An 18951-nucleotide genomic window follows, 5' to 3' on the forward strand; every position below is an offset into this window, starting at 1 on the left:
CACTTACACACTTATACACACCCTCAGAAAAGAGTGAGTCAGGCTTGTCCTGCAGCAGCATTGCGTTTGGGTGGGATATGGACTTCTGCCAATGTCTCCTCTCCTACACCCCACCCCCTAACATCACCTCATCTCCTCCCTCTCGGCTTGCCCTGCACGGTGGTCTGGATCATATTTAAAACCACATGTTCCTGAACAGGCTGCAAGCTCAGACAGCAGTGAAAAAGGACAGCACTAATATGACAACCTATATTTCTACCTCCATCACACATACAGCTACAGACTGGAGGATCTGATGTCTGCACTGTGTTCTTTTCTATTCATATTTCATCATTTCACCCACACATTTGGCAACAAGGATATCCTGAGAAGTCGGGCCAGGGTTGCCATGTCCAACACCAATGCCAGATGCAGGCTGAAGTGAACAGAAAAAGAACAAACAGGGTATTTTCCACTAACAGAGGCGAGAAGTGATGAAGTTGCCTGGACATGTGTGGTTTTGCCTTTGAGTTTTGTTTTTGTCTTTAAGAAGAGAGCCTCCATTTGGCTCATGAGTTGTCTGTTTTGTTTTTCTTTGGGAAACATCCGATTTGTGGGTGTCTGAGAGAGTGAGAGAGAGCAAGAGAAAGACAGCAACAGTGACTTGGTGTATGTGTGTGGTCTTGGGAAACTCCTTACGGATCATTGCAGTGTGTTCATTTATTTGTGAGTGTTGTAAGAGTTAGTTCTTCGTAATGATCCTGTAGACGGGAAACCGGGACATTATTGCACAATGAAGATTCTGCTTTCTGTTGAGCTTCACATGCTGCTGCTTCTGTACATCAGACTGATGTTGGCTAAGGACATCCTGGCTTCCCACAGAGTGAGTAACTCATACCCCACTGTTTCATATAGTATTTGGACATCCCTGGCAAAATTACAAGTTGATCTTCTATGTAAATACAGGTTAACACATTTACCTTAATGGAAATTTAAGGTTTTTTTGGGGCAAATATTAAGGCACATTTTCTATTTATTTTGACATAGTACGCCATTTAGGTGAACATATTTTTGGCAGAGGTATTTGGATATTTTTTTTATATATTTTTGAATTAGGAATTTAAAAATAACTCTGAAAATGTACAAACTTGTTTAGAGTAAGGCAAGTGTACTTTAAAATTCATTTGAAACATAACAACATAACAACATACATAAAAACATTTACATAAAATTATATCAACTAAGTTTTACCACAGGCTCCAGCAATGGCAAAAAGCTACAATTATCTACTCTGTGATTAGAATACAAACACCATTTCAAGCAAATGTTATAAAAATTTGTTGTAAAATGCAATAAAATCAATAATCTATGTTTTGTTAAATCTCTTTAACATTTTGTTAACTGACAAAATTACATGGTTTGATTTAATCGTATTGTTAAAGTAAACATTTTGAGTGAATACCTGCAACACACTCAATAAACTTTGAGATGGGGAAAAACAAACAAACAAAAAAATCAGAACATTTTATAAAAATATTTTCTAAATTCTCACATATTCCATGACCCATATTTGCTTGGAAACACTTTTTAAAACTTTTTTGTTCACCAAAGGCTTACTTTACAAGGGCTCTGTTGAATGTTTATAACCTTCAAACCCTTAGACACCACTGTATGAGAAATCATCATTCTACTGTGAAATATAGCCACATTAGCTTGGGAGTATATTTAGAAAACTGCTGTCCAGCACTGTATCCAATACATGCAACCTGAAATACTTTTAAATGACTCTGTTGTTTTGAAAAACCACTGTCATTTAACACAGTCAACCACTGCATCAAGAAATGCAATCTGAAACTATATTACGCAAGGAAAAAATCATAAAGACATACGTAGTTTTTTGGAAAACACTGCTGAATTCTCTAGTCCCAAGCTTATCTCAGATGTTGCTGACACTGACACATTGCAAATGTAGGAAAAGCCAGAATCTGAGTGAAAAGCTTATAGAATATTAAAGATATATTTGAAAACATAATAATAAGCAGGCAAACTCTAAACAGCATCAGTGAACATGACATGGGTGACTTGCATATATGAGACATTTCCGATGATGTAGAGGTTAATAATGAATTTTAAGAGACATGCTGCTGTCAAGACAACATCTTTTTTCCCAGGAAGTCCATGAATATTTTAGCAAGGCAATGACAGGCCTCATTCTGGATGTTCTGCAACAACATGGCTTGTTAATGCTTGTACCCAACTGACCTGTCTGCCATGGTGCATCATGAAGAGGCAACTAGGGAATGCTGAACAGTTGAACTCTTGTATAAAGCAAAAATACACAAAATTCCCCTTGCAAAACTTTAACATTTGGTATCCTCAGTTCCCAAATTATTAAACAGTGTAAATAAAAGCTGATGTAAACAGTGGTAAACATGCCACTGTCCCAAATTGTTGAGTGTGTTGCATGCATCTAATTTTAAATGTGTTTATAAAAATTTAAATGTGTTTACAAAATACAATACAATTCTTATGTGAAAACATTGAACATTTTATGTACATCTGTCATGTAAAAAAACAAAGTAAAATAAATAAAATTCTTGTTTTAATTGCATTTTACAAAATGTTCCAACATTCAGGAAATAGGGTTTGCACATAAAAATATTGGAATTTGGCATTGGCCCACATTTCCCAATCTGGCACATTCCTAATACATATCCCATTGCTTACTAGGCTCAGGGCCACACTATATTCAGACCATACAGTGGAAGTGCCACAACATGCCTTGTTTTGAACACTGAAATATTAAAATATGTTCATATTATTCTCATTAACTTTGAACATCAGGTCAGTTAGCACATAATACCGGGTCAAATATACTTGTTTTATCCTACAAAACATCAATACCACTGCTGATATATATATAGAGTAATGCAGGTGCACTAAATAAAAGAATCCTACATTTGAACTATCAGATCAATTTCTTTTGTAATGGTATTGGTAGTTCTCGGGGTCACCATGTTTTGAGGTACAGTACATAAAAATCGTCAAAGCTTTGCTTACTCAGTAACTGCACAGTTCCAAACCTCCTCTGCCATTAACATCAGCACAGAAATTATATACTGGGATCTTCAAGGGTGTTCATGGCTGAGCAACTGTTTGCAAGTCTTACATCACCAAGCCGAATGCAAGGCAATGGATAAAGTGTTGCAATACATGCTGCCACTGGACTCTGGAGCATTGGAATCATGGTCTGTGGAGTGACAAATTAGGATTCTGTACCTAGAGGTCTGATGAATGACAATGCTTTCTGGAAGTATTCCTGAGCCCATTCTGTTATTTCCTTGACAGTGGCGTTCCTGTTTGAGGTGCAGTGACGTTTAAGGGCCCGGAGATCACGAGCATCCAGTTTTACGGCCTTGACCCTTACACACAGCAATTGTTCCAGATTCTCTGAATCTTTTGATGATGTTATGCACGGTTGATGATGATAACTTAAAAGTCCTTGCTATTTTACGCTGGGTAACACCATTCTGGTATTGCTGCACTATTTTTCTGCCCAACAATGGTGGAATTGGTGATCCTCTTACCATCTTGGCTTCAGAGAGACACTGACACTCTGAGAAGCTCTTTTTATACCCAATCATGTTGTCAATTGACCTAATTAGTGTTAATTGGTTTTCCAGCTGTTTGTTATATGCTCAATTTCCTTTTTCCAGCCACTTGGGCAGCATGGTGACTTAGTGGTTAGCACGTTCGCCTCCCAGCGCTGGGATCTTGGGTTCAAGTCCCATCTGGGTGGAGTTTCCATGTTCTCCCTGTGTCTGCGTGGGTTTCCTCCGGGGTCTCCGGTTTCCTCCCACAGTCCAAAAACATGGAGGGTAGGTTAATTGGCTTCTCTAAAAACTGTCCTGGTGTGTGAATGAATGTCTGTATGTGTGAGTGAATGTGTGTGTGCCCAGATATGGATTGGCGCTGTGTCCTGGGTGAAGTCCTAGTGCCTGATGCAGTCCTCCAGGTGGACGGTCGTTCCTGGTCGAGAGTACGCTGTGCGCGTTTGGCTGCCGCTTCTCGCCAGTGTGTGTGTGGATTGAGTGTTATGATCGTTCTGAGCAGTGTGGATTGTAAAGCGTCCTTGGGTATCTAGAAAGGCGCTATATATAATGTAACGATAGATAGAAAGACACTGACACTCTGAGAAGCTCTTTTTATACCTAATCATGTTGTCAATTCACCTTAGTGTTAATTGGTCTTCCAGCTGTTCGTTATATGCTCAAGTTCCTTTTTCCAGCCACTTATTGCTACTTGTCCTAACTTTTTTGGGATTTGTTGACACTGAAATTTTGAATCAACATATTTTTCCCTTAAATTGTTACATTTACTCAGATTAAACTTTTGATCTGTCGTCTATGTTCTATTACGAATAAAATATTGACATTTGCCGTCTCCACATCATTGCATTCAGTTTTTATTCACAATTTGTTTAGTGTCCCAACTGTTTTGGAATCCGGTTTGTATGTAATATATGTTTTTTTAAAGCAGCTAGTGTCGCAATCTCACAAATTCTGGAGGTTGTGGGATCATGTCTCGCTCTGGGTGACTGTGTGTGAGGAGTCTGGTGTGTTCTCCCCATGTCCGTGTGGGATTCCCCTGGGTGTTTCAGTTTCCTACCACAGTCTAAAATCACATGTGGATTGGCTACTTAAAAGTGTCCATAGGTGTGAATGAATGTGTGAGTGTGTGTCCCCCTTCGAAGGACTGGCACCTGCTGCAGGGTGTGTTCCTGCTTTGCGCTCAGTGATTCCGGGTTGGCTCTGGACCCACCGCAACCATGAACTGGACAAGTGGTTTCAGACAATGAATGACAAGTATGCCTTGCTTTCAGGAATATTTGGATGCCATGTACTCAACAACTACACATTAAAATCACTTCATACTTCATAGGTACGTAGTATGGTAAACACTAAACTGATATCTGTTGGATTTATGGAGTATTTATTAGAAATGTTCATTTTATAAGCCGCTAAAATGCGGTTACTTTACCTTAAAAAGGAAGGTCTTCACGCACTTTGTGTATTACTGCTTGTCAGTAGTACCAGCGCAGTAAAATCTGACGTGCAGATAGTTTAACTGTGTTTCTCAAACTGCGGCTGGCTTAACCGTAGAGAGAATATCTCACATCGGAACGCGCTTAAGTCAAAGAAGGAGAGAAGCAGTGGAAGGTGATTAGAGACACGGTAAGCTTTCTGGTATACAAACTTGTATCCACCGTTTCTCTCCATCGTTGACTTCGCGTTTCTTGCTTTGCTAAGGCTTTTCGTGGAATCACAAGAAGTCAACATATACAGGGCCCCTTACAGCCATGGGCATTTCCGATGTGAGCAATTCTCCAATGCACCGTGTGTATTTGTGTTCTCTTTAATTCTGTTGTATTCTGAGTTTATTAAATGCATTTGTGTTCTTATTGCTGTTGTGTTCTGAGCTTTTGTTTGCTTTGTAAACGTTGTTGTGATGTGACTCAGGGGGTTACCGCATTATTGTTTTCTTGTCAGAATAAGCACACGTAGTGATGCCAATCGTCCCGTATTTGGACACTAAAATGTTCATTCCGTTTTGAACCGATACGGAAGATGTTTTGTTACGTATTTTTGAGTTCACGCTGTTATGGCGATAGACAGAAACACGTATCTCTTTCTCAGCTGGAGCGAGTGACAGATTTTCCATGGCTTCTTAATAGAAAGCACGCTTTTCATTGGTGGCTAAATAAAGGTGACCAATCAGCAGCCAGAGTTATCTCTCCAACATTCAGTTCTGCAGCCAATTGAGTCGCAGTCCCTCCTACAGGGGGTTGTTCTGCTGTGGTGCTGAGAGCAGCAGGTCAGTGCTGAAAAACTCGGAACTACAGCTCTGCTTTTAGATAGAAATAATGTTAGCACTGCATCATGGAGAAGCTACATTTCATTCTCCCTTAACACATCACAGATACAATTTTGAATCATTCTTTCTACATTAAAATCTCATTAGATAATTTCGTATAGATTAACATTAATTAGAGCGTAAGACAAAAATGGGTCCTAAATAAGTAATTAATTAATGACATTTTGACTCGACATCTGATAATGTAAAGAGGATGAGACTGTCTTTTAGACTCATAGATAATACGATTTTTATTGTAATTAATGAACAATTTAAAACAATAGTTATTTTTAAACTGGTAATACAGTATTTGCAAATGGACAGATTCTGCTTTGCCATTGTTCAATAAGGCTACTGCTCAGCTTAATAAATGTCTGACAACAAATATTCTGACTGACTACCGTTGAAAAGGATTTGCATACCAACAAAGGATTTCAGAAAGTAGGCAACCCTACGCACACGAGAAGGTTTAGTGAGTTTCCTGACAGTGAGTCTAATTTCAACACAAAAAAAAAGGACATTAATTGAATGCCTCTTACAATCTTTAAATAACCAATTTGAAAAGCCACGGATGCACTATTTGAAATAGCATTATGCTAGCAGAAGGACCCTGATTATTGATGAATGTAAAGTAAACCTGCTGAAAAAGCCAGTTGAAATGTTCATGTATTAAACACTGCAGACTGTTCTGATGTTTTTTCCTGATTTTATGACTGTGTATTTTATTTACCTGTAAATAATCTGTCAATAGTTGTTCACAACTCAGTTTAGTTTTTCTACCCGTAGATGGATATATGAATTTTTTTTGTATTTTGAAAACGCAGCAGCTACTTGTGACTTAGGCATTCAATGTGCGTGGAGAAGGGTCTGGCTGCAGACATGCACCTCCAGCCTATTCATTACGTCGGTTCACTCTCTGCCTTGAAAACTGAATTACGTCGTGTCTGTTGAGGAATACACCGCGCAGTCAGTGTGAGAGACTACACTAATTAGTGTATCGTCTGGGGTGATATTAGCTTTGTGCTCAAAGGTTTGTAATATTTGTCTAATATGTTTTATAAGTTCAGAATATTGTTTTTGGCACATTACTTGTTTTAATGTAAGTTGCATTTTGGTTAGGTTTTTGCTGTATTTACTCAGTTTATTTTATTTTTTTTACATAAAATGTTGTTAGTAAATGTTTTCAGAATTATGGTTTAATAAATTGAAAAAAAAAGACTGAACCCAAGATTTAATCCTCTAACTTCAAATTTAATTAATCTCATGTCACCACAATTTGAGAAAAGGAAATGAAAATTAGACAAAATAAAAACTTAGCTTTGTCCCGTTTGTCATTCCGGAATGATAGCGGGATTAAGAAAATTAGCTACAACAACCACGGTTAAAGGGCGGCACGGTGGTGCAGCAGGTTAGTGTCGCAGTCACACAGCTCCAGGGGCCTGGAGGTTGTGGGTTCGATTCCTGCTCCGGGTGACTGTCTGTGAGGAGTTGGTGTGTTCTCCCCGTGTCTGAGTGGGTTTCCTCCGGGTGCTCCGGTTTCCTCCCACAGTCCAAAAACACACGTTGCAGGTGGATTGGTGACTCAAAAGTGTCCGTAGGTGTGAATGTGTGAGTGAATGTGTGTGTGTGTGTGTTGCCCTGTGAAGGACTGGCGCCCCCTCCAGGGTGTATTCCCGCCTTGCGCCCAATGATTCCAGGTAGGCTCTGGACCCACCGTGACCCTGAATTGGATAAGGGTTACAGATAATGAATGAATGAATGAACCACGGTTCATTCACGGTTCAAAAACATACAACGTAGAGTTGGGCTATAAGACTGACACTGAATGGATGTTAGCTTTGTCAGACTGATTGTCGAGTGTACAAGCTCAAGAAAAGACTCAAATTTAACAAAACTGCTTTACAGCTTCGGCTTGTAGAGATACACAGCACACACGTGAGCCGGGCGCGTTTCAACCTACAGAGATGCTCAGCAGCATGAAGCACATTCAGTGGAAGCTGTTATCATATATTGCACTACACTAATGATATGGTCATCATATATAACACCAGAACTCTACAAAGATTACACCATTTTAAGATATCCATCGACTCGTAAAGCAGAAACAGCCAAACGGAATCGTTCCGCTGTGCAGTTTGTGGCAGAGTGCGCATGTGCACGTCTGGAACGGAACGCATGTCTGCAGCCAGACTCTGTTGTGTGCATGTGGGAGAACCTCAGTAAAAGCATAGAGGCGTATACAAGAATGATGTTATGAAGGGAGAGGCAAACGTGAATCATTATTGATCTACTATTACAGAAATGCTCCATAAAAGGCCTCTGTGTGTGTGTGTGGCCTGGGACTTGAGATATGTCAGAATCTAATGAAGTTTCAAGCACTGATTTTTCATTTTCATGTTTTTCTTTTTCTCCCCCCTCTTTTCCCACCCATTAATGCTCTCCAACTAATATAATACGTTTGTTGGGACTACACCCAGCCTTTCTTTCTATGTTCTTTCTTCCTATACATTTCTTCACATTCTGCTATTAATATGAGTCATATTTCATATACTTATTTTCTCTCTACCCTCTTTTTTCCATCTGTATTGATCTCTTTCATACTTCTCTCTTCAGTGTGCCTGCTCCTTTCTCTTATCTTTCTTCACCCTACTCCCATTACCTCTTTCCAATTACCCCCCCCCCCCTATTTTACTTGCATCTGTTTTCACTCCTCTTTTCTTACTCACTACTTCTCTGCCCATTTCTTCTCTTCTCTTTCTAGTCCTCTTTCTTTCCATCAAATTTCAGTTTCCACTATTCCCTTTCCCAATGCTTTGGAGTTAAAATAAGTGCAGCCTAAGGTACTGAGCAGATCTTAGAGACTGCTGCAGCAGGATGAAGTTCACATAGCTTTGCTATCAGACAGCAGCACCCCCTCCACCCCACCCCCAAACACACACACACACCCTCCTCAGATGCCGCATTAGCTGCCTGTGCTTTTCCTCCTCACACGTGTGACTGGAGCTCCTTCAGCCCCAGTTCCTCTACTTCGGATACACCTAGCATGTAGTAGACATTTGAAAGCAGGCCATTGTTTTTACTTGTCTTCTAAATGGGACAGTAGAGAAGCAGTCTGAAATGTAACATATGGTATTGACTGAGAAAGATGAGAGCTATGCCTGGTTGGTTGTAGAGATATCATAGGGCATTAGTCAGAGTCAGACTTAGTTTGGTACCACCTGTAGATTTTTGGAGAAAGTAGGTAACCATGGTTGTGTGGCACACATTATAATAGATTTAGTTTATGCTGCATTTTTAATATCAATTATGCATTAAAAACATCTGCAACACAGTTTCCTTGAAATATAATGTTATTGCATTTTCAGCAGTGGCAAATGTATGAAATTAATGTGAAAGTAAAGCTCTTCAGTGTTTCATTCCCACTGCCTGGCTGCTCTAGTCCTCCAGCCACACACAGAGGTGTCAAGGCAGTTCAAACCAAATTTTGGGAAAGAATTTTACTTACTTATAGAGGTTTTATATCATAATTAAAACTTACAACATCTCATAACAGGCAGCACGGTGGAGCAGCAGGTAGCGTCGCAATCACACAGCTCCAGGAGCCTGGGGTTGTGGGTTCAAGCCTCGCTCCAAGTGACTGTTTGTGAGGAGTTTGGTGTGTTCTCCTTGTATTCGTGTGGGTTTCCTCCAGGTGCTCTGGTTTTCTCCTGCAGTCCCAAAACACACGTTAGTAGGTGGACTCGCAACTCAAAAGTGTCCATAGGTATGAGTGTGGGTCGCCCTGCGAAGGACTAGCTCCCCCTCCAGGGTGTGTTCCAGCTTTGCGCCCAGTGATTCCAGGACACTGAACTTGATAAGCAGTTATCTTTCAATGAATTAATGAACATCTCATAATTATAAGAAAATATGTTATTACTATGAGTTACGCCATGAAACAACACATGCTGTATTTAAAACGTAGGCCTTTTTTATTATGGCAAGTCATATTTGCAAGTACATGTCTTGTTATTATGAGATATTATGCAGTAGTTGCATGCTGGACTCAAATTTGCCAACTAATGCATTTTCTTATACTTTACAAAAAAATATATTAACTTGAAAATCACTTATAGTCGAAAACAATGGACAGCTTCTGAAATCGTTACTTGAACATTTAACATTATCTTATCATCTTATCTTAACATGTGAAATTATATTGTCGACTTGTTCAGTGAATGGAACAGACTGTAAAATATACATACTTCCACAAATTTGCTATTTATCTGCTGGATATAATATATTGAAAAAATATAAATAAAATGAGGCATCTGTAGAAGTTCAGGCCCCCTTTATATTTTGTAAAGTGTCAGCAAAGTTCAACTGACTCATTAGGCCTTTATTAAGGTGCTCATCTCAGTGTCTGAATAAGAATCTGTAACTAAAGATACGAGGCGTCTCTGGTATGAAATGCCTGGTGGGGCACAGTAAATTCTGTATGGCAGCATCTGAATGAAAGAACACACAAAACATATAGGACTCACTCCATGCAGTGACAGGTTTTAATAAAAAATAAATGTGAATTTAAGATTTGTGTATATATTACACAATGCACCCTAGTGATAGCCTCAACATTGTTAAAGTAAGTTTTAACTCTGTTTAAGCTGTTCATGGTCCAGTTCCATGATCACTTAATAAAGGCCACTAGAAGTTTTGGGATTTATATATATATAATTAACCTAATATAAATGTTATAATTAATATCAATAGGTAGGTAATAGGCATATTATATTTATTTTGAATATATTGGGCATTACTGACATTTTCACATGCCAGACAAGCAAATTGTTAGCAAAATCTGGGGATAAGAAAGTATGCAGAGAAACAGGTGAACTACAAATGTGTGTGCTCCTGTGTGGTGGTCAGTAGAGCTGATAAAATGTAGAGTGAGTGTAGATACAAGGTAGATGTTCCTAATCCAGTGATTGTTCAGTGTAGAATATTGTGCACTGCTCAGGCCCCACCTGCCCCTAAAGTAAAGATGCCCTGCTAAAGGTAATCAAATATAAAATATATCGCAATGAACATTTCCTGCTTTAAATATTCACAGCTTGAAATATCACTAAAATGGAGGTTAAAAAGAACTACTGTCAGGTCTAGACAAGATCAAGAAAATCTCTGAACACTGCTGATAGGATCATCAGGTATGCAAACAAAAACCCACATCTCTGGCAAAGACCTACAGGAAGTTAAAGGAAGGAACTACAGGAATAATGTGGCAATATTTCATTATCTTCATGGAAGGTCATCAGAAGGTAAATCTATGATCCAGTCCAAATAAAAAGTTTTACTTTTAAGATGTGCAACACACCCTGGAAGGGGTGCTAGTCCCCCCAGGGCGACCCACACACTCACATTCACTCACACCTACAGACACTTTTGAGTCACCAATCCACCTACCAACATGTGTTTTTGGAAAAAGGAGCACCCGGAGGAAACCCACGCGGCCACAGGGAGAACACACCAAACTCCTCAGAGACAGTCACCCGGAGCGGGACTTGAACCCACAACCTCCTGGTCCCTCCTGGATGTGTATTAAAAAAAAGTTTATATCATACATAATTAAGTATGACTATGTCTATAATGTATAATATTGCTTCAGATTATACCTTTACACATTTAAAAGTGTAACAGTGTAAATGCAGGCTTAATTTAAAAACGCCCCTGTAAATCTTAATATGTAAAACCACATAGAGCTCACCTCAAAGTAAGTTCGAAAATATGTAGATTTCAGAAACTTGAACAGAATCTTAAAACATTCGTCTGACTTTTTTAGTGCATTCATTGTAAAAAAGGCCCGTACAAAGTAAATGTTGATTAAAATTCAAAATAACGATATTATTATGAAAATATTGATTTTCAGTTTAGTAAAGTATCTTATATAAATTTGATACAGGGAAACAGATTTGAAATAATAGACACCTGACTCCCATACACATCCTTACTGGAATACTATGTGAGAATTGCCTTTTTTTTTTTGGTCTCCTGGGCTTTCCCTACCTGTTTCAGGGAGTAATTCGTTGTGAAATCAAGTGTCTCTCTCACACACACACACACACACATACCTTCTGAAATACAGGGATAGTCAACTCGTTGACAACTGGCTCTTAGGGCGCCTAGTGATAAACACACTCACATACTTTCTCAATGTTAAGCCAGGGGAATGTGTGTAATTGAATAACATACACTTGACCGTGTTATTACAAGCATAAAGCGTAACTTTTTCTAGCCATTTCAACCACACAGCAACAGAAAAGCACTGATTTCCAGCACTAAACTGTTCATTAATCTGGCTAGTTGGCAGTAATTAAACTCGGCTTACTGTTCAGTACCTCTCAAAAACCTGATTATACCACATACTGTCAAGAAAACATAATTTGTAAAGAACATAGTAACACAACAACAAGGTGCAACGTTATCTACTATTCCAGCCAGAAGAAGGCATCTGTTTAATGTCTACCTCCACTAATGACTTCACTCTAGTAAAGTCAGTCCAATACAAACTTTTATACAGTGCTCTGTCACAAGTGAGTTCTTCACATGTTGCATATATAGGCAGGTTTTTAGGGAAGCAGCCCTGCAGAGCAGAGAGAGAGAGGAGCTATAGTCTATATTAAGGGTCAGAGGAGCATCACAATCATTTTAAAGTTGTGATTTTTAGGTAAAAATACTACATGGTGTTCCTTTAAGTGTAAAGGAGAGGCTGATGGCAAATATTTAAGCTATGGGATGTTATTGTCATCTTAATTTCATGTTGTAGCTGACAACATTGAGAATGGTCATTTTAATGACATTAAAAATAAGATTTTCCATTTATCTGCATGTAATACATGATGCGCCCCCTACTTGTCAATGACATGTAAGTGTAGAAAGTCTATAGTTTCTGCTAGGAATTTTTCTGAGATTCAGTTTGCCAAACAAATTAATAAAATTCATTGATTCCAGGTAGGGTCTGGACACACTGAACAGTATGAAATCGTTCTAGAATATGAATTAATTTATGATTAAAGGAACTCTCTGCAACAGGTCCATTTCTAGCTATAAGAGGTATAGCTTAGGGCCCCTAGACTTGATACTAGTAGAATGCTACTGAGCTACTTTATTTATGGTAATAGTTTTCTGTGGATCTGTAAGCTACTTATTAGTTCATTTTAATTTGCAGGTGTAAGTAACTATCTTGGGGCATTCATTCATTCATTTATTGTCTGTAACCGCGTGTCCAGTTCAGAGTTGCGGTAGGCCCAGACCCTAAGCGGACTCACTGCGTATCACTCTTGTGGCATCAAGTGAAAATTTATTTGAAAATCAGCAAAATTTCTCTGCAGCTTAAGACTGAAAACCAATAACAGTATCACAAAAAAACTACAATAAGCAAATTTTTTTGTATTGTTATTTACTTTGGTCTGATCTGAACTCCATACTGTTTAATTCTTCCAATTGCCTCCTAAATCGCAAGCACATTCTCAAACATAATTTCTGAAAATAAAAGCAGTTATTATTACTTATTAGATGCATTTCTTAATTAGTTATTTTTGCATGAATGTATCATTTATTTGGGGGGGCATGCCCCCATGTAAGATTAGTTCGTTTAGGGCCCTCATGCCTGTGTGCAAATAGGTGTAGGTATGCTGCCCTCTTGTGGTGAAAACCTATATGGTCATTGTAGAAATGACTTTGAAAAAGTCAAACACATTCTGCGCCTTATTTGTTTACAAAGTTAGGTCTTCTACATTCTATAATTATCCATCCATCCATTCATTCATTCATTCATTGTCTGTGACCCTTATCCAGTTCAGGGTCGCGGTGGGTCCAGAGCCTACCTGGAATCATTGGGCGCAAGGCGGGAATACACCCTGGAGGGGGCGCCAGTCCTTCACAGGGCAACACACACACACGCATTCACTCACACTCTATAATTATTATTAATAGTTATAGTTGTATCATTGCCATCACATCCTCTTTTGTGGTCCTCAATCTTGGCAAACACTAAGTCCAACCTTTTGGAATTTATTTATACGTTGTTTAAAAATACTCTTTAAAACATATTAAATTACTCAGTAATGCACTTCGGGTCATGATGGGCATTTTAGAAAATACCAGTGCCAGCCTTGTGAACAGTGTTCTTGTTTTGACTTGTACTTTACTCCTTGGTAATGCAGTATCACTGTTAGAAATGTCTTAGATCAACTGCTCACAAAAAGACAATTTTTGTTGTAAATACAGTTCATTTCAATTGATTGTCATCTTGTGTATGATCTTTTAAAGTATGAATTCTTTATTAATTAATTCAAATTATATATATATATATATATATATATATATATATATATATATATATAAACATTTCTATGTGTTTTCATTTCTATATTGTTCTAGGTGACAATAAAGAAGTATTAGCAACTTCTGTACAATACATTTACATTATTTTCTGTTTATTGCTTCTCTGCAGGACAAAAACCAGGAGAAGTGGGAGAAGGACATCAGGTCAGCTGCAAGTCTGGATGAGTTACTTATGTTGACTGACTTCCCTGACTGGAAGCTTTGGAGGTGTCGTCTGAAGCTTAAGCATGTTGACTCCACCTCTCCCCCTGAGCTCAGATCCACATCAGCAGGATCTCACAGATCTACTCGCTTTGCTGCCAACTCCTACAGCCTGGAAATACTCAAAGGTATTGGTGCCAGAAATTACAGAGCCCTGGATGAGCCACAAAAACTTAATTGATTTGTATAATAAATTGTGAACACAAGTTAGTTTAACATGGCCAAGACTAATAAAACTGAGATCATCATAATCATAAAGCATGCACAACGATTATATATATGCACTCTTAACGTAGTGCCTAATTAATCAAATTGTGGTCCCACTTCTTTAAAAATATTCTAATGCTCCTAAAGAAGATGCTGAGGCAGGCAGCAAGCAATCCTTTGCACTGGCTCTTTTATGGTTTAACCACATTTACAGTGTTGACAAGCACTTGGCAGACATTGACCAAGAGCCAACCACCAGCCAAATACTGAAGGGGTTTGACCATACGTAATGTAAAACATCACAATCGTAGGTAACATGAAACAGCAAACAAGCATTAACACAACACAGTGCATCTAGACACTTATAAACAGCAACTGCAAACAATGCAGAACACAAAAACTTCTAAAGAAAGAGGGCAATGTTGCTTCATGGAATCTATCACCTGCTGCCTTTTTTCCTCATACAAATGCACACACAGCTCAGTATATGCTGTTCAATATCCATAACAAGGGGAATATATTATAAACAAATTGCAAAATAATGTGCAATAAACGAGTGAGATAAAAGGTTTTAAGGTAGAAGAAGCTACTACCTACTGTTCAAATCTTGTGATAAAAATACTTTTGTGCAAAAGGTAAAAAAAAAAATAATAATAAAATTTAAAATCACAAAAGTTCTGTTTAAGCACATTAATTTTGACAGCTGTACAATTACAGCATAAATCTGCAGCTTTAAATGTATTCCATGAACATTCTACATAAATTAAATACGGTATATAAAATTGTCTATGGTATTGGCAATGGGTTTTTCAATACAAAATAAATATGTATGTGTTTTCTCAGCCATTGATGAGGAGTGGCAAAAAACCCAGTGCATGCCCAGGGAGACATGTGTTGATGTGGCCAAGGAACTGGGCACTACTACTGCCATGTTCTTCAAACCCCCTTGCGTCTCTGTCTTCAGGTGTAATGGCTGCTGCAACAAAGAAGGGGTCACCTGCCGAAACACCAGCACAACCTACGTTAATAAAACAGTACTGACTTCTCTTTCTAAATTAGATATCTCTATTATTTAGTTCCTTATCAGGTCTCAGAGACCAAATAAATAACAGGTGGATTGCTCAGTGTGTGTTTGTGTTACATGCAAAAACCACATGAACTTGATAAAAAGACCAGTGTAGACATATGTTAAGTGTATCCAGCAAAATGGCAAGTGAATGTATATATTTAATCTATGGATATATTCCAATAAAAAAAGACTACCTTTTCTGAAGCCGTAAAAATCATTGCTAATGCATTGTGAAAAATGTCCTCTGTGTAAGTAATTGCAATATTTTAAATGCAATAATTGTACATATTTAGGAGCATTTTGAACATATTAATTAAATGTTGTCCTTTCCCTCCAACAGCTCCTGAGTGTGATTCCATTTGAATATGGGCCTGAACCAATACTAGTAAAAGTAGCCAATCACACGGAGTGTAAATGCCAAGAGCCACAGATGATTCGCAGGCATGCACATCCCCAAAGCAGCAGGTCAGTATCTACCTCATTATTTCAAAGAAATTCACCTTACCTCAGAAAGCTCAAACCTCAGGGGGTCACAGATTAATTTTTCCTTTTTGAACTCAGTTTTACTGTCTCTGAAATCTACTAAATTTGTATCTGAAAAGTACAGTACAGAGGTTTCCAGTTTTATGACTGAGCACATTATTTCATATAAGCACAAATATATACTGTGCGTTCCTAAATGTATGTACAGAAGTAAATTAGTAATGCGTAAACAACAAGGCAGTTCCATTGAATGTTTCATGTATACAGCCACACAAGTATCCAAACGTTAACATAACAGCCTGTTTTAACATTCAAAATACCAAAACTGTAATAATTGTTTTACGTCACTAAAGTATTAGCACTAAAAACTACATGAGTGTTTGAGTACTTGGGGTACCCATGCATTTTAAAATACCCTACATGGTTTAGGGCAGACATGTGTTTGCTTTATTATAGAAGATTTCAGTGCTTTTAGAGTTAATAGAACATTCTAGACACACACAATTCTGAATACCATGTTAGTTTACTGGGTAAGCTTTAGAGAGTTTTGTGAGAGTTTTAGAGAGATATTTGTATATGTGTAAAACCTCAACATTTAAATTTTTAAATATTTAAAACAGCTATAATTTGAAATAATTATATTTCATGTCATCTATCTCAAAATAGTTGGTTTACAGGTATTGAGCAATGAAAATAAATAGTAGTCAGTCACTTTTGCTGCTTTACCTTCTTGAAATAATTTGACATGGCAAATGGATAAAATAATGACATTAAGGCTGGAAAAGATTATCTGAGCGCCTCCTAGACCAATTAAGGACCTTAGCATCCACAATCTATGCTCATTATACGGTAAAATGTATAAAAAAATAAAATGTGTTTACTTAGAGCTTCTTCTTTGGACAGTGTGTGTGTGTGTGTGTGTGTTAGGAAACTGTAGGGGAACTTAAAACGACAAAATTTAAAAAGTCTATATTTTACAAAAAGGGGTGCAGCAGGTAGTGTTGCAGTCACACAGCTCCAGGGTCCTGGTGTTGTGTGTTCGCGCCCTGCTCCGGGTGACTGTCTGTGAGGAGTTTAGTGTGTTTATCCTGTGTGGGTTTCCTCCTGGTGCTCCGGTTTCCTCCCATGGTCCAAAATCACACGTGATAGGTGCGTTAGCTATTAAAGTGTCCCTAAGTGTGAATATGTGTTGCCCTTTTAAGGACTGGCACCCTCTCCAGGGTGTGTTCCTGCCTTGTGCCTAGTGATTCTAGGTAGCCTCCAGACTCACTGCGACCCTGAACTGGATGAGCGCTTACAAACAATGAAAGAATGAATGCATATTTTAAAAAACAATTCTTTGTCTATTTCCTTATAGCAAATCATACTGCTATGAATTGTTCCAGAAGAGTTTTTGAAATACCTCAGCAAAGTTTGTATGTGTGTGTTACAGGTGTTCCCCTAGCCGACAATCAGGAGACCCCCGGCGACTATGTGATCAAGGGTTCATATGGAACTGTGTGGAAGCTCGTTGTGTACCTTACCCTTCTAGTAACATCGGTCAGTGCTGTATTTACCAAAGGCTTTTAGCTCACTGACACTGAAGACTCTCAATTAAGTCTCAAAGAGCTTCCTTGAAGTGTAAAAGTCAGTTCATGTAAATTTTTTGTGTGCTTTTATCTTTTGAACCAGGAAAATAAAATCACAGTAATTATATTCATCAGATGAACTAGTTAGAAACGTCATAAGAATTAATCACGAGACACTGTGATGGAGGAGCTAAGGTTGGGGTATAACTTATAGCTGGAAAATCATAAAAACAGCCAGAATAATTGTGCTGGTTGAGGAATGCTGGAGTTGATATCTTGTTTCTTATCCTGTTTTTGCAGAAATTTCTCCAACTAGAGCAACAGAAGATTGTGAAATTGATGTGGAAAAGTGTGAATGTATTTCAAAAGAGACAGTACCTAAGCAACAATCTCCACTGTGTCCTTCTAACTACACCACATGTGCAACCAAAAGCAGACAAGTCAATCAGACATAGTGTGTGTATCAAAATAAAAGTCAAAACACTTAATTTTGCTAGGTATATTCTTCATGTTTAAAATGTTCTAACTTATATGAAATTTATTTCAACATGGCTTTGGGTTTTTTTTTTTTTTTATAGCTGCAAGTGAAAATGAGGGTGAATGCACATGGCAAGCACAACTTACAATTTGCTTCTTCTGGAGCAAGAAAAGAGACATATACTTATTTATTTATGTTATTTATAATATTACTATGTACACAAATGTGCAAAATTTGTATCCTCCATTTACACTATTAAAATGACTGTGTTAAATCTTTTAAAACAAAAGATCACCATTAAATCACAGTAATGTCATACATGTTCCTGGGCACAGATTCTAAAATATAGCAATTTGTTTATACGTATTCTTTTCTATTTCTAAAAGTATTAATTTATATACAATTGGTGGAAAAAGTGCTATTTCCCAAACATTTTCACTCTAGGTAATTTTGCACCATTTCTTTTATGACGTTATTAAATAAAAATCTCATGAAATGAAATTCAGAGCAATCAGCCAGGAGATTAAACCAGCATATCATTGAAAAAACATCAATAAAACTACAAAGCCCATTTTCAGAACAGTTGGATTTTGTCAAATAAAATAAAAACAAGAAATAAATAACATAAATAAAATAAAAAAATAAAAATAAATAAAATAAAAATTTGTGATTTGTTA

General features: G+C 37.8%; 1 protein-coding gene across 1 annotated transcript; it reads left to right on the plus strand.

Moving 5' to 3' along the window:
- The first annotated feature begins 9 nt into the window (after positions 1-9).
- LOC136677301 (vascular endothelial growth factor D-like) lies at positions 10-18350 on the plus strand. The gene is made up of 6 exons (XM_066654804.1): positions 10-862; positions 14378-14597; positions 15520-15710; positions 16086-16210; positions 17661-17767; positions 18097-18350. The coding sequence occupies exons 1-6, from the start codon at positions 773-775 to the stop codon at positions 18249-18251; spliced, it is 888 nt and encodes a 295-aa protein (XP_066510901.1). The 5' UTR covers positions 10-772; the 3' UTR covers positions 18252-18350.
- The last annotated feature ends 601 nt before the right edge of the window (positions 18351-18951 follow it).

This window comes from Hoplias malabaricus, chromosome X2 (genome assembly GCF_029633855.1).
Source record: "Hoplias malabaricus isolate fHopMal1 chromosome X2, fHopMal1.hap1, whole genome shotgun sequence".
NCBI classification, from domain to species: domain Eukaryota; kingdom Metazoa; phylum Chordata; class Actinopteri; order Characiformes; family Erythrinidae; genus Hoplias; species Hoplias malabaricus.

Coding starts and splice junctions, on each gene's coding strand:
- LOC136677301 (XM_066654804.1), top strand. CDS start 773: ATGAAGATTCTGCTTTCTGTTGAGCTTCACATGCTGCTGCTTCTGTAC. Junction 14,598..15,519: donor CAGCCTGGAAATACTCAAAG/GTATTGGTGCCA, acceptor GTGTTTTCTCAG/CCATTGATGAGGAGTGGCAA. Junction 17,768..18,096: donor TTACCCTTCTAGTAACATCG/GTCAGTGCTGTA, acceptor CTGTTTTTGCAG/AAATTTCTCCAACTAGAGCA.